The 14,132-nt window shown below is 45.0% G+C and overlaps 1 protein-coding gene across 4 annotated transcripts; it reads right to left on the bottom strand.

Moving 5' to 3' along the window:
• Nucleotides 1–426: 426 nt before the first annotated feature.
• PDP1 (pyruvate dehyrogenase phosphatase catalytic subunit 1) lies at nt 427–13,921 on the bottom strand. 4 transcript variants are annotated; one of them, XM_039219150.1, is made up of 3 exons: nt 13,859–13,921; nt 11,568–11,645; nt 427–2,641 (listed from the first exon to the last, which is right to left on the bottom strand). In XM_039219150.1, exon 3 carries the CDS (start codon nt 2,595–2,597, stop codon nt 984–986), a length of 1,614 nt encoding a protein of 537 aa, XP_039075081.1. In that variant the 5' UTR covers nt 2,598–2,641; nt 11,568–11,645; nt 13,859–13,921; the 3' UTR covers nt 427–983. The 4 variants fall into 4 exon arrangements, with proteins under 4 accessions (XP_039075081.1, XP_039075080.1, XP_039075083.1 ...); XM_039219149.1 differs by lacking the exons at nt 11,568–11,645; nt 13,859–13,921 and adding exons at nt 6,646–6,680; nt 7,549–7,608; XM_039219152.1 differs by lacking the exons at nt 11,568–11,645; nt 13,859–13,921 and adding an exon at nt 7,549–7,762.
• Nucleotides 13,922–14,132: the final 211 nt, after the last annotated feature.

The raw sequence follows: 14,132 nt of genomic DNA, 5'->3' as shown, positions 1-14,132 counted from the left end.
CTTACTCCCCAATTTGATATTTAAACTTAATTCCAAAGGTGGGGACCATCCTTATCACAACTAAATTGGGAGTGTGACTTCCTGGAACAATCCACCCACCACACACAGCATGCTAAACCTCTGGGGACTACACGATAAGCATGACGTGCTGGTGGCTACAGATGACAATAATTGAATGGTCTCTTCTTTTTATTCTGGATCTTTTTATTTTAAACGAAATGAAATAATTTCATTAATACAACCTAAAAAATAATTATTTTTTCTTTATTTAACATCAATATAAGAGTGGACCAACCTAAAAACACTGTCTTCAAGTGTGTGGCAAAACACAAAAGGTTTCGATTACATTAGGTAACCAGGGGTGGTAAATGGAGTCATTTGTTTTCCATTTAAGAAGCATTCCGGTCAAATAATCACAAACACTTACAAATTCAGACTGCTTGGCTCTCAGTCATTTATGGCTTAAAGTACTAGATTTGAAAACCACTTCAGGCTAAATTAAATTTACATGAATAATGCATAGGTTGTATATCTAGGAACTCATGCAATAAATAAACGTTCTCATGTACACTGGAATCTCAGTGACGGAAAGGGTCTGTGGGTGTGAACAGAACGTTTCTTCCCTATTACCAAGAGAATACGCCCAGCAAGATCCTGGCTTTTGGCCTTTTCAAGATCCTACTTGCCAGGTCATCTGGATTTTCTCAGATCGATAAAAGCAGCCAACGTCACAAGGCATTTGCAACAAGGAACTGACTGGCCTCAACTGCGGGTGCCGTGAGGTCCGAGCGAGGCCGAATGAGACTCTCGCGGTCCTGCCACCCTGCCTCAGAGTCAATTTAGAGGCCTTGACTGGCTAGAGTATCAAATGGGTAAATGTTTAGTGACGCGCTGGAAACCTTTATTATATTAGTATCTCTTACGAATCTATTCACCCTTTAAAATCTATATCATCTGAGAACTGCCAGGGCGGGCTGCACCCACTATTCCTGGTTTTGATACGCCCCCACAACGTGAGAATTGAACTGAACCACAATGATCGTTATGTCGTCTCTGTACATCCGAGCAAGCTCCTCAGGAAGACTAAGCATTTTGGACAGGCGCTCGTGATCTACAGCCCCAAACTCGTTGTTGCCCACTGCATGACGAATGAGATGGGTCGCCGCATTCTGATCCTCAAACACTGAGGACATCTTGGCTCTCCTTTCTGTTAAAAGGCCATGCATCTGCCCTAGCGTCACCTTGTAGCCCCCAACAGCTATGGGCTGTTGGTGATGCATGCCCGTCAGGTACTCGCCCACAATCCGAACCACGTCCTGCCTGTGCATTGTCTCCCACAACCCATCAGTAGCCAACACCAGAAACTTATCCTGTGGCCTTAATCGGTGGTAAGTCACCTCTGGCTCAGCAGTGAGATAAGGAGGCGTGTAGTAATTAGGAGGGATAAACTTGGTATATTCATTGTCATTCAACTGGTCTGGGCCTGATTCTATCACTCTCTTTTGCAGGTCAATGCTCCATTTGAACTTTACGTCTCCAAAAGCCCTAAAAGGCATCAGCAAGCCAAGCAGCCGATCCTGTTTCACCACACTCTTGGCCTCGTTCTTTGGGTGTTCCAATTTCAGCCGTTCCAATTCTCTTTCATTCTGAGCATTGTGGTCATTAGAGAGAGTGACTGCCGACCAAGAGCCGTCCTCTTCCTGCACGCCCAGCATGGCTCTGCTATCGCCGGTGTTAGCCACGTGAAGGTCAACACCATCTACGTGGGCCACACAAGCAGTGGCCCCTGAGAATGCCACTCGGAGCACCAGATAATTGAGGAAAGAATTGGGATCACCGACTTGAGCCTCCAAAGAGATGTCGTTGTCAAGCCTCTTGAAAGCATTGATTAAAGCCTCCTTCACATCAATATCAGTAGACTCGCCGGTGTTGAGGTCTATAAGTTCTTGCCAGTAAGTCCTTAAGCTGTTGAAGTACAATTTGGATGCCTCCTTACTGAAGTAATCATTGGGGTGCTTGTGCCACTGGAGAATGGGCAGCAGTGCCCGGCCGCTCTCGACTGCATTTTCGATCTCTAGCAAAGTCTCATGGGGTAACAAGGAGACGGCAATGTAATAGAAGAGTCTCTCGCTGACTGCCTGGGAGCACGCACAGCCTGCGTGGCCGTCAAAAACCCCCAAAAGCATCCCTCTGGTCTGCAAGCAAGTAGCTGCGCTTCTCCGGTCCTCGATGGGTGCGTTTGCAGGCAGCTGATTGCTGTCAAATCCAAGGACAGAACTGACATTTTTGCCATCGAATTCTGGCACTTTGAAGCTGTATTCGTTGGCCTTCAGGATGCTGTTGACCTGCGGAGGCGTGAGGTAAAACCTCTGCGGCGTGGAGGCGTATCTCCTTCCCTGGGTATACTGCCACCAGCTGTCCTTCGGCCGGCAGAAGGTGGCATAGGCTGGGTGGGGCGCGTATCGCAGGCGACTCTGGGGGACGTAGGGTGACGGACAGCAGAGGTGTTTGTGGTGGCAGTAGCACGCGGTGCCATAGATTCTGCTCAGCTCACAGTTCCGGATCAGAGGGAAAAACAGTTGAGTTGGTGCTGGCATGGCATCAGAGAACAGTGGCAGGCTGGAACTTCTGACAGGGATTCCTAGACAGCGATCACACAGACACACACACAGAGGAGAGTTACATTCCGGATCACGTCGTCCATCTCCGCTTTTACAACAAATATTTAGCAGGCAAAGCTACACGCTAAGCCCTGCGCTAGAAAGCACTGTATTTTATACACCTCGCCTGGACTATTTCCACACGGGATATTCTGCACAGCACAATTCTCAGTCACTTACGAAGCCAAGACTGTAGTCCAGCTTCACTTTTCTCTTTTTCTCATATTTCCTTGTGCAGCACAGACTGTGCAGAATGCACAACAGATCTGGCTGGGGAAAAGCTGAGGAGATGAAGATTATATAACCATATGCAGTGGCAGTCTACCTGGCCAAACACTCTTCTCCCTCTCTATCCTTAAAAAGGCCTTGGATCGCCCATGATGAAAATCCAGTTTCTAGATTTGTGGTCAGTTGTAACATGTGATTACACATGGTTACGCCAAAATGGTGTTAGAATACGGCTCCAACACACGTATGTTCGGTAAGTTATATACGCACACTACCGAATTAATAGAATGTTCATATGCAATATGAACATATATAGGGGAAAAATTACATAATGAATAAAAATAGAAATTCCAGTATTCCTTTCCCGCACCTCAGTGGGCAGCCTTGCAAACTACACTTCTCTAAACCAATGCGCCAATTCGGTGAGCTTAGGGACATAGGTCTGCCACCATCTTGCCAAATAATCCTAGAAATGTGAGCTTACCTCTTTGGGCCTCACTTCCCTAGGCTGTAAGTGAACACACAGAAGCAGATGCTATCGAAGGCCTCTTCTGGGACGCTATGCCTTTATAAGTGTTTGTTGAAGTGAGACTTTGAAATCAAATGCAGGTTTCATTTATTCATTGTTTAATTACTGTACGCTTTGTGATAAAAAGAGGCTTAAGTATGCTAGTAGCTCTAAAGCTTTGTTAGTAATGTAAATGGTCTCAGTTCTGTAATTTAATTTACTTGCTAGCATTTTCCCCTGCTAATCAGCCAGAAGGGAAAACTACAGAAAGACTATTTTCATCCATTATGGATCGAAGGAGAATTCAATCCCTAGAAAAATATTTTCTCTTACATTTAAAATAAAAGTATGTATTTGCCTTAAGGAAGAAATAAAGAATAGTGAAATAATAGTCTAACATTTGTATAAAAAAGGAACACATATTAATCATGGATAAAAATCATTAACACTATGTGACACTGAAAATATTTTGCTGGACACTTATCTAGAAAATTTATGTGAATGTGTATCATTAATCCAGATAATTTATGCAAAGAGGAAAAAACCTCTTCCTTCTCACTAACATTTATTTCCCCTGCATTCTTGAGGTATTGCTTCAAAATAATTCATTTGGCCTATAAAGAAACAGACTTTAGAATACTTTAGATAAGGAAACAAATGCAGTAAACAAAAAAGAATACAGAAAACAAAACCGTTTGGGTTTCACTGTCAGCAATTACTTCTTAAGGTTGAACCCATTAAGGAAAAAAATTTACAAATATCAGAGATTGTTAGCTATACATTACATTCTTTTCAGGTAACCCCTTTTGAAGAGTAATTGGAGAAGTGATAAGTGGGATGTGTGAGAGCAGAGAAAACCAAGCACCAAATAATAATTTCTCTTGTTTGTTTCTGTAATAAGCACTGCATAAGCGAGGCATACAGGACCCCTTTGGCAAGTGACAGAAAGCACCATTATTTTAAATGCACTATTTCAGAAAGGATTTGTTTTAAAAACTGAAGGCAAGATTTGACAATAGAAGGTAATAATTAGAATTTTGGAAAGAAGATCAATAAATGGATAAGCACTCTGAAGTGCAGTAATGAAAAACAGAAATTCCAGAAGAACAGGAATCTATCAAGACTAACCGCTTAAATCACCGCACTTCAAACTGAATACCTGAAAGTCATCCAGAGGTTAAGGGTACATGATTGAGCCAGGAGATGTGCTCAAATGTTGTGCCACATGACGCTGGCTTCCAGACATAAACCATACCTCGTTAGAGCTGCATGCAGAAAGCACATTAACTCATTTCATGCTTTGTGTACAGATTTTCTATTATTAAAAATATAAAGATGCCCATTTTAAGAGAAATTTTCTCCATAATCTTATATTTTTAAGATTTTATTTTATTAAAATTTTTAAAAAATATTTATTTTTGAGAGACAGAGAAACAGAGCAGGGGAGGGTGCAGAGAAAGAGAGAGACACAGAATCTGAAGCAGGCTCCAGGCTCTGGGCTGTCAGCACAGAGCCTGATGCGGGGCTTGAGCTCTAAAACTGTGAGATAATGACCTGAGCCAAAGGAGAGCCACTCAGGTGCCCCTTTAAGATTTTATTTTTAAGTAATCTCTACACCCAGCGTGGGGCTTGAACGCACAATCTAGAGATCAAGAGTCGCATGCTCCAGCGACTGAGCCAGCCAGGCACCCCTCTCCATAACTTTAGATAAGTTTGTATTTGTGCTTACTTTACAACTTAAGACTTTTACAGGAAGAAGAAATGTCTGCTTCTGTATGGAATGCAGACCGAACCAAAGCACTGCTGTGTGTGTGTGTGTGTGTGTGTGTGTGTGTGTGTGTGTTTGCAAGAGGGGTTTGATAGAGGAGTATCAGGGTTTCGTTACAGGTCTAATCAAGGAATAACAAGTTCAAGAAACCTGCACTTTTCTTAAATTCCTTCGTTTTGACAATTTTTCTGCTTTTGTAGTGGATTGCAAAATGAATGAAGTATTGTGGCAAAAGAACTGATTCATGCAGCAGATGCTTTGAATAATATGTAAAACCAAACAGCAAGCACTCACATACTCAGATAATAATACTACATTTTTCCGTAAAGGTGAAAGTTCTCAAGATTAAAAAAAAAAAAGCAGAGTGGATTTTATCAACTGTATCTTTCAGTTATTCAGGAGCTTAGCATATGGATCGAGATTGTATCCCAATCCCCCAACTCCCAGCATATTTCACTTAGAGAATATGGAATTCATGAAAACTCTGCTCTGTGATTCCTGAGTGTTCTACCATCATCATCAGTACACACGACATAGTCTCTCCATCAGACCAGACATCCTTAGAAGTCAAAGTACTTTCAAATGCCTTTTCAAACCATAAGTGAGCATTCAAAAACTCTGAGTATCTTTCTGAATATCCTAAGATTCAACAACAACAAAACCCCATGAAATCAAAACTTTTGCTGGCAAACTCATTAAATTAATGAAGTTGAAAGCTCTTGAGTTGGCAATTAAGAACAGCAACAAGGTATGGCATTGGTAAACTGGAGGAATGTCGTATTTTCAAGTGATTTCTGACCACAATTTCACTGAAAAGTTCCTATCCCATGATCCACGTTAGATGCAGCATCTTAGTCCTAGGCAAATTTGACCCATTTTGCCAATGACTAATAAGAAAAGATGCAATGCAATCCGAAACAGGAGAGAGACCCATCCATTCTTACTGATGTGCTCGACAGAGCCTGTGCCAAGAAATCATTCCACTTCATTCAATAAACCCACGGACCATATTAATTAGAAAATACTGTTATACCGCACCGACTCGGGAGCTCGTTAGCTTTCAAAGCTTTTGGTTAAAAAGAAAAAAAAAAAAAAAGCTATACTAGTCATTCAATGTGTCAGAACCTCAGTTTATGTAATCCAATTGCATTAAACATCCTGTATAAAGACTTTCCAATTTTCAGCATTTTCTGGAAATGCCTAGCCATTTCACAGCTCTTGTTATCTCTACATGAATGAAGAAACCGGTTTCCCTCGGAAGCCACGAAGCCCCAAGCCAGCACTTGTTTGATTAGTTTCCTTTGTCCCCACCTGAAAACTGCACTAAGGTATCAAAGCTATCCAGGTCCAGGACGCCTTTGTTGCCTTTTTCTGTCTACCTCACCCCTAATTCCACGGCGACCCAGCTAAAACCGTCCACACACAAAATCAGTCATCATCCTTTCTGGGTACCCAACGCAGGTAGTTAGGCGAATACCTACCAATTCGTCTGGGCCCGGGACACACACACATTCTCCTGTCATCACAACACGGAGCCGACAACATCCACAACTCGCGCGGACAGCAGCAGCGACAGCAGCACCGGCCCATTGAAAGCAAGGCAGAGATGCTCATTAGAGGAGGCGGCGGCGGGGGAGGCGGGCACGGAGGAGGGGCGAGCTCTCGCTCCAGCCCCGAGAATGGGGCTGGGAGGGGGAAAAGGATGGAGCAGGGAGAAAGGGGTGGGGAGAAGAAGGAAACCAAACAAACAAACCCACCCCGCTGGAGAGGCAGGAACGGAGCCCGAGGCGGCGGGGACCCAGCCGTGAGAAGAGGCGCGCCCCGGGACCGGTCCCTCCATCCAACCCCGGCGCAGAGTCCACCGGCCCCCGGCATCCTCCGCCCGCTGCCCACCCGCCGGGCCCACGCAGCGCCCGCTTCGGTCCAGAAGCCCAAGGCAGGGATCAGCCCGCGGCAGGCTGCCTTGGGGTCACCCCAGACTCCGGGATGCGTACGGGGGACCCTCAGGCAGAGAGACGCCACCCAGCCAGCGCCGCACCTCCCCGGAGATCGCCCTCGCGCAGGTTCTCCACGGCGCCCCCGGCGCTGACAGCGGCCGCAGCCGGCCCGCCCCCCACCCAGAGCCCGCGGCGGCCCCTTGGCGGCGCCGCCACGCCCGCCCGCAGCTCCGACGCCCCCGCGCGCACCTAGCGCTCCAGGGCTCGTCCCTCCTCCGCCCCGGCCGCCGCCCGCCACCCCTTGGCACGCCTGCGGCCGCCGCCCGCCACCCCTTGGTACGCCCGCGGCCGCCGCTTCCCACGCGTGCCGGGCAACCTCCTCACAACTTTGGGCGCGTAGAGGATTCCTGACTGGACGACTCGGGGCATGGGGCAGGGAATACGAACCGGGCACACAGGGGAGGAGCTGCTTCTTCCCGACGAGGAAGCGGCCGGAGCAGTAGCGGAACCACCAGGCACTCCCTCCAAACCGCCTGGCGTAACTCCCCGGAGTGCGGCCCCTGGCCCCCAGCTGGCCCACTCCCTGCCCCGCCGGACCGCCACCCTGCCCCGCCCGAACGTCCGGGCCGAGGCACTTCCCGCCCTCCGATTGGCTGCGCACGGGAGAGTGGGCGGGGAGGAGAAGTGAGGGCCAGGCCCGAGTCGGGAAGGGGGGGCGGAAGAGCAGCGCGCTCCCAGCCAGCTTTGTGACGTCATGGGGGTCAGACAATCCCTTCCATTCCGAGCGAGCAGCTCATTGGTTCCACTGGTGCTCCTCACGTGACCGCGCCCGGTAGCGGTAGGTGGGGCTTTGTGGCGCAAGGGACCCGCGACCAGCCGGGTGCGGCGGCGTGGAAGCGGCAGCAGACTCGCCGGGTTGGGAAGAAGCGTCCGGGCCCGCCCAAGCATCCCCCTGCCCTGGGGTCCCCGCGGGCCGGCTGTTCCCGGTCGGACGGGCTTTCGCGAATCCCTGGCACCTCGTCAGGTGACCGGCCTTGGCCTTGCAGCTTGGCGGTTCAGCCTCCCCTGCGCCTTGGTGGTGGGCCCATGTTTCCTAAGAAAGGCTGTGGGGCTGGCTCTCAGCCTAGCAGGAAACCAAATTCCCTGCATTTCGCCCCAGCCTAGAATATAAGGCATGACAAACTGTTGCCGCATTCATCTGATACTTTGCAAATTTTAGGAACAGTAGCTCGGATAATGTTTCCCACCGTTTTCTAGACACCTCTTGAGTCCTAGGGAGAGGAAGCGGGGCTAAACAGCAGCAAGAGGAAGTTGTGATCAAGGAATTCTTTTCCCTCTAGAATAGGTGTGCTCTTGATACCAGTGTTGTCTTCTTTTCCCGGGATGGTTACAAGGAAACCTGTAGAAGTGGGAAGAGAACTGGACTTGGAGCTGATCAGAACACTTTCACCCAAGTCATTTCTGCTCCATTAGACTCCGTGCTGTTTCAGTGAGATGAGGTTAGGCTTGGGATGGCTTCGGCATTCTGTGATTAAACAGAAGAGATTCTGAAGGCTTCTTTTGCCTCCATCCACACATATCCCATCTTTATGGGAACTGAGTCATCGATAGTGGCTTCTAAAAGCTTCCTTGGAGATGGTATTAGGTAGATCATTGCACCCATCCTTCCTCGCATGAAACTGTTTACTTTGATTTATTAAGCCTATCTGCTTCCTAACCAATAAAGTTCACAAAGTGATATGGGCTGGATATAAAAACTGTCAAGTTAACAGTATTGTGGGGTTTTGTTTTTATTAATCTTGCACTATTTTATTTTTATGTAATAAAGGAAAAACCTTATATGCACAAAACTGCCATGAACTGGTTCTTCGTAATTCCTGGATGTTTTCAGCTGCCTCCTCTATTCTTTAAATTAGAAGAGAGCTTTTTTGTCCAGTTCCATGCAGCCCATGAAACTCTTGTGGCTCTCCAAGAGGCCTTGACCCCTCATTTATACAGTCCATCTGCCTCACTTCTCCCCTTTTGCCTCTCAAATAAGCTTCCCATAATTTTGTGTTTTTCATCATCCTTTTCCCTCTTAGTATATGATTCATTTGTCTAGTTTTCTCTTGTTTCCTAGAAGCAGTATAGGGTGGCTTAGCATAGTGAGGAAGAGCATAGCTGGAGGCAGGTTGCCTGGGTTCCAGTCCCCACTCTGCAGTTTACTTTGTGGTCTTGGGCAACCTCTTTCTGTCTCAGGTCTCTCATATGTAAGATAGGAATATAAATAGTAATAACTCACAGGCCGATATAAATACATATTGTGCTAAATAAGTATGTAGCAGGAAGTAAGGGCTATATAAGTATTAGCTATTATTGGGACACCTGGCTGGCTCAGTCGGTAGAGCATACAACTCTTGATCTTGGGGCTGTGAGTTTGAGCCCCACACTGGGTATAGAGATTACTTAAAATCTATAAAAAACGTTAGCTATTATTAATATTATAGGCACATGTCCAGGTAAGCGTGCCTCTTTTAGATTTAGGACTCCTAAAAAGTAGGAGTTCCAGATCCCTTTGTTCTACAGTTAGATACTAAGAAGTTATTAATAGAAGTGCTGGCTGGCTCAGTTAAGTATCTGACTGGATTTCAGTTCAAGGCACTATCTCATGGTCTGAGATCGATCCCTGCATCAGGCTCTGCGCTGATAGTACGAGGCCTGCTCAAGATTCTCCCTGCCCCTCCCTGACAAATGCTCCCCTCAAAATAAATAAGTAAACATTTTTTAAAAAGAAGGTATTAATATATTGGAAAGTCTTAGAACTTTAGAATACCAGTTTAATTTATGTGAGGAGTGTCACTGCCCCTTAGCCCCTTAGCATGGTAACCAGTAAACTGAAGCAAAGAGTAGATTTTTACAAGTTTCTGCCTAAGGTTTCAGAAATGAAGTCTATGCTAGGCTTGTCTGTTGTCTATAACGTTTTCCCATTGACTGTGGAAGTAGAGGGGTGAGACTCCAAAATGTATACATCCATATGAATGACCTCTTCAAATTGCCACCTTGGTAATGTACACCTTTATTCCACACCAACATTGCCATTATGCAGAGCACCTTTTTTTTTTAATAGTTTATTGTCAAGTTGGTTCCCATGTAACACCCAGTGCTCATCCCCACAAGTGCCCCCGTCCATGCCCATCTCCCCCTCCCCTCCCCCCCACCCTCATCAGCCCTCAGTTTGTTCTCAGCATTCAAGAGTCTCTCATGGTTTGCCTCCCTCCCTCTCCCCACTATTTTTCCCCTTCTTCTCCCCCATGGTGCTCTGTTAAGTTCCTCCTAATCCACCTATACGTGCAAACATATGGTATCTGTCCTTCTCATGCAGAGCACTTTTAAAATTACCTTTTCACATTGTTTTTGTCTGCACAGGAAACTCCAACTTATTTTACTATATCTAGCACCTTGTTTTTTAGACCCAAAATAGGATTCATTTTCCCCATCTTACTATTCTTGGTTCTAAATGACCTGGCTACTTCTGAAAACTCATTCTCAAAAAACTAGTATTTGCCACCACTAAATATAGTCAAAAGAATTTGTCATGGGTATTGAAGGCAATGTCAAGGTATTTCTAGAATCAGAATAAAGCCTCCTTAAAGTAATGGCTATGAAGTAAAAACTCAGTTAGAGGTGCAAGTTTGTTTTCTAGCTGCAAAGTTGGAGGATTGAGGGCTGTGTGTATTACAAATCAAGTCATACTCTTGTAGAGGAACCAACTACTTGTAGAGGGATTCTTTAGTATCTCAAACTTGTCTCCTCTCTGCCTTGGCTTTCTCCCTGTCTCCATATACAGCTCTGATGAGCCACTCAGGAAGCTTGCTTCCGAAGTGCTGTTTGTCATCACACGGCCACCTGGCCTGACCCCACAGACTGTTTTAGCCACCAGAACACCTGTTGACACTTCGACATTGGAAGGTAGAGAAAAGCTCCGGGACAATGCAAGATTGTTGTAAAGAAGGGCCCCAAAGAGAGAGGAAGGGATTTCAAAAATAGTACAAAAATAGTACCAAAAAAGGTACAGAGGGGCTGTGCAAAAATATTTATTTTGTCCACTCGCGTCCTTTCTGTGATAGAATGAGACCTTTGGCAGTCATTTTCTTGCCCTAGAATAAACCTGGAAATGAGTGAGTGCTGAACCAGATTGGCCTGTTGATCTTATGGGTGGATGATAGAACCCTTGGGGGTGTTGGAGGTTAGTGACAACATGAGATGGCCCAGCAGGGTCTTGGTACCATCCAAGAAGCTTAAAATAGACCAGCATGTGGGTCTGAGGTGTCAGCCAGATGGCTAATGACTTACCTTTGCCTTTACCAAAATCAGTCATTAGAGGGAAGGGAGGCTGGGTCTAACAAACTCTTCTCTAAGTCTTACCTTCCTACACGTCTTGGATAGGAAATCAGCAAGTATTTACTAAGTACTTAAGCAATAGGTACCTCTGTAATCACCATCCCAGGGTTGAGTGTTGCTTTTTGGAAATTATTTGGAGTTATGCAGTGAGACCAGAAAATCATCTATAAGAAACAGAATATGTATTGTAGCTCATCTCTTGTGGACTTAGAGGCTGTTAAAGGTGTTTTCACATTATGTCATTTAATATTTTAAAAGTATTCCATTGTCCTAAGGATTCATGAGGCAATGTATATTTGAGGGGGGAAAATAAAGCTTTATTCTCTTGCAAAACTAGGGATAAAAGTCTTCTGATTAGTAGGCAAGAAGTTTCTGTGCATTAATTTAACATGACAAAGAATATGACAAGTGTGTATCTGGGGTTGCTTAATTAGGGTGCTTTAGTAAGAAGACTGCAGCTCTATGGACCTCACTGGCACATATTTCAACAATCCCTGTTAATGGGGTGTCTTTGCATAGTAAGGATGACATGAACAGGGGGGATTGGTGTTGTCTAGTCATCAGACAATCTGGCAAATTAATTTTCCACTCAGTGTAATTCTAGAGATGGGTTCCCTAGAATAGAATATAGAGGGAAAGGGGAGAGGAAGGGCTTCAGGGAAACAGAGACATTGGGGCAAGTCTAGAGCACTTTGTATAACAGGTGCTGATTAATGGTTCCTTTGAAGCAGATCAGGCCAACGTGCTGACTTCAGTAGAAGCACCCAGTGTATGCACTCAAAAATAGTAGCTGCTGATTTGCATACTTCTTAGAAGCTATAATTCTTCCCTACCGTACACCTTAACTACTAGAATGTAAACCTCTTAAGGGCAGGGACCATGTCTCTTTTATGGACTGATACAACCCCACAGCTTGGCATATAGTGAGAACTAACAGGTAATGAGTGTTTAACTTTATATTATCCTATGTTCTAACTGCATTGTCTCAGTATATCTTAACACTCATATGAGGTAGGTGCTATCATTATATCCATTTCACAGGAGAGGAAACTGAGTCTCAAGGGTAATTTGCCCATGGTTATATAAGTAGGAAATGGTAGAACCATCTATTTTAGAGCTTGTACTCTAAGGCATTATGCTCTAAGGTCCACTAAGTATGATAGGAGCTTAGTGGGGCGCCTGGGTGCTTCAGGTGGTTAAACATTCAGTTCCTGGTTTCAGCATAAGGCATGATCTCACAGTTTCTTGGGTTTGAGCCCCATGTCAGGCTCCGTGCTGACAGCAAGGAGCCTGCTTGGGATTCTCTTTCTCCTCTCTCTCTGCCCCTTCCCCACTCACGATGTCTCTGTCTCTCTCAAAATAAATAAACTTTTAAAAAAATAGGTGCTCTATAATGAATGAATAGACTCCTTTCAAATGAAAAAGGTGGCACACTGCAATACATGAATGCATTGTGATAAAGAACTAAAGAAACTTTCCCATTTTCATTTTGGATTTGAGGGCATACTATATATTTGCAGCATTTTCACCTATGCTTTTTATGTCTGTGACCAGCAATAACCTTTGTACAGCTAAGTATATGGTCACTGACAGACCTCTGTTGTCAGAGTGCTGCAGGGTTTGGTTATGGTTTTTCAAGAGAAGCAGCTGTGGCTTATAAAAGCATATTTTCCTTGGAAACCAGATATTAATATTTGTAGATGATACCTAATGTGTTTGGCTCATATCCTAGTAATAAAACTACCGATGATTATATGATATGAAGTGAACAGTTTAATCTGTTGAAAGCTATAAATTATGTTCATTTGGAAGTGTTACTTTTATTTTGAAGCAGCATCGGGTGTAGAGAGAAAAGTTCAAGGAGAGAAAGAAGATAAAGTGGAATGTCAGTAATAGTTATTGAATTATGTATCCAGTTTCTGCCAGGAACAATGGGCTCTGGAACACTCATCAGAATATTTAGATTCTACTTAGTACGACATTTGAGTTCTTAAGATATCATGGCTTTGTGAAATGAGTATAAGTTGAAGTCAGAGGGTCCTGAGTTCAAATCCTAGCCCTGCTTCATAAAAACTGGGTAATTTTTCAAAATTTACCCAGTAGCTTCAATTTTTAAAACCTCTAAGCTGTGTTGTAAAGATTAGTGATGATGTCCATGAAAGTACCAAATGATGGCTGGCAAGTAGTACCAAGTGTTAGCACTTAAATAAGTTCTCTATTGCTGCTATAAGAGACGGCCACGAATTTAGTGGGAACAGCACACATATCTTACAGTTCTGGAGGTCAGAAGTCTGAAATGGGTTTCAGTGGGCTAACATCAAGGTGTCTGCAGATCTGAATTCCCTTCTGGGTCTTCAGGGGAGAAGCTGTTTCTTACCTTACCCAGCAGTGAGAAGCTGCCTGTATTCCTAGGCTAATGGCCCCTTTGTCCATCTTCAAGGCAAGCAGAGTGACATCTTCAGATCACTAACTCTGATCTCCTCCACTGCCTCCCTTTCTAGAGGACCCTTGCAATTACATCAGGCCCGAGGTGGTAATCCAAGATGATCTCTTTATTTTAAAATCAGCTGATTAGCAACTGTGATTCCATCTGCAACCTAGTTTCCCGATGCATTGGCTGGAACTGCTTGAACGGCACCATTAGTCAGCAC

This window comes from Hyaena hyaena, unplaced genomic scaffold (genome assembly GCF_003009895.1).
Source record: "Hyaena hyaena isolate Hyena2069 unplaced genomic scaffold, ASM300989v1 scaffold_794, whole genome shotgun sequence".
NCBI classification, from domain to species: Eukaryota; Metazoa; Chordata; class Mammalia; order Carnivora; family Hyaenidae; genus Hyaena; species Hyaena hyaena.
This window is presented reverse-complemented; position numbering and strand designations above follow the sequence as displayed.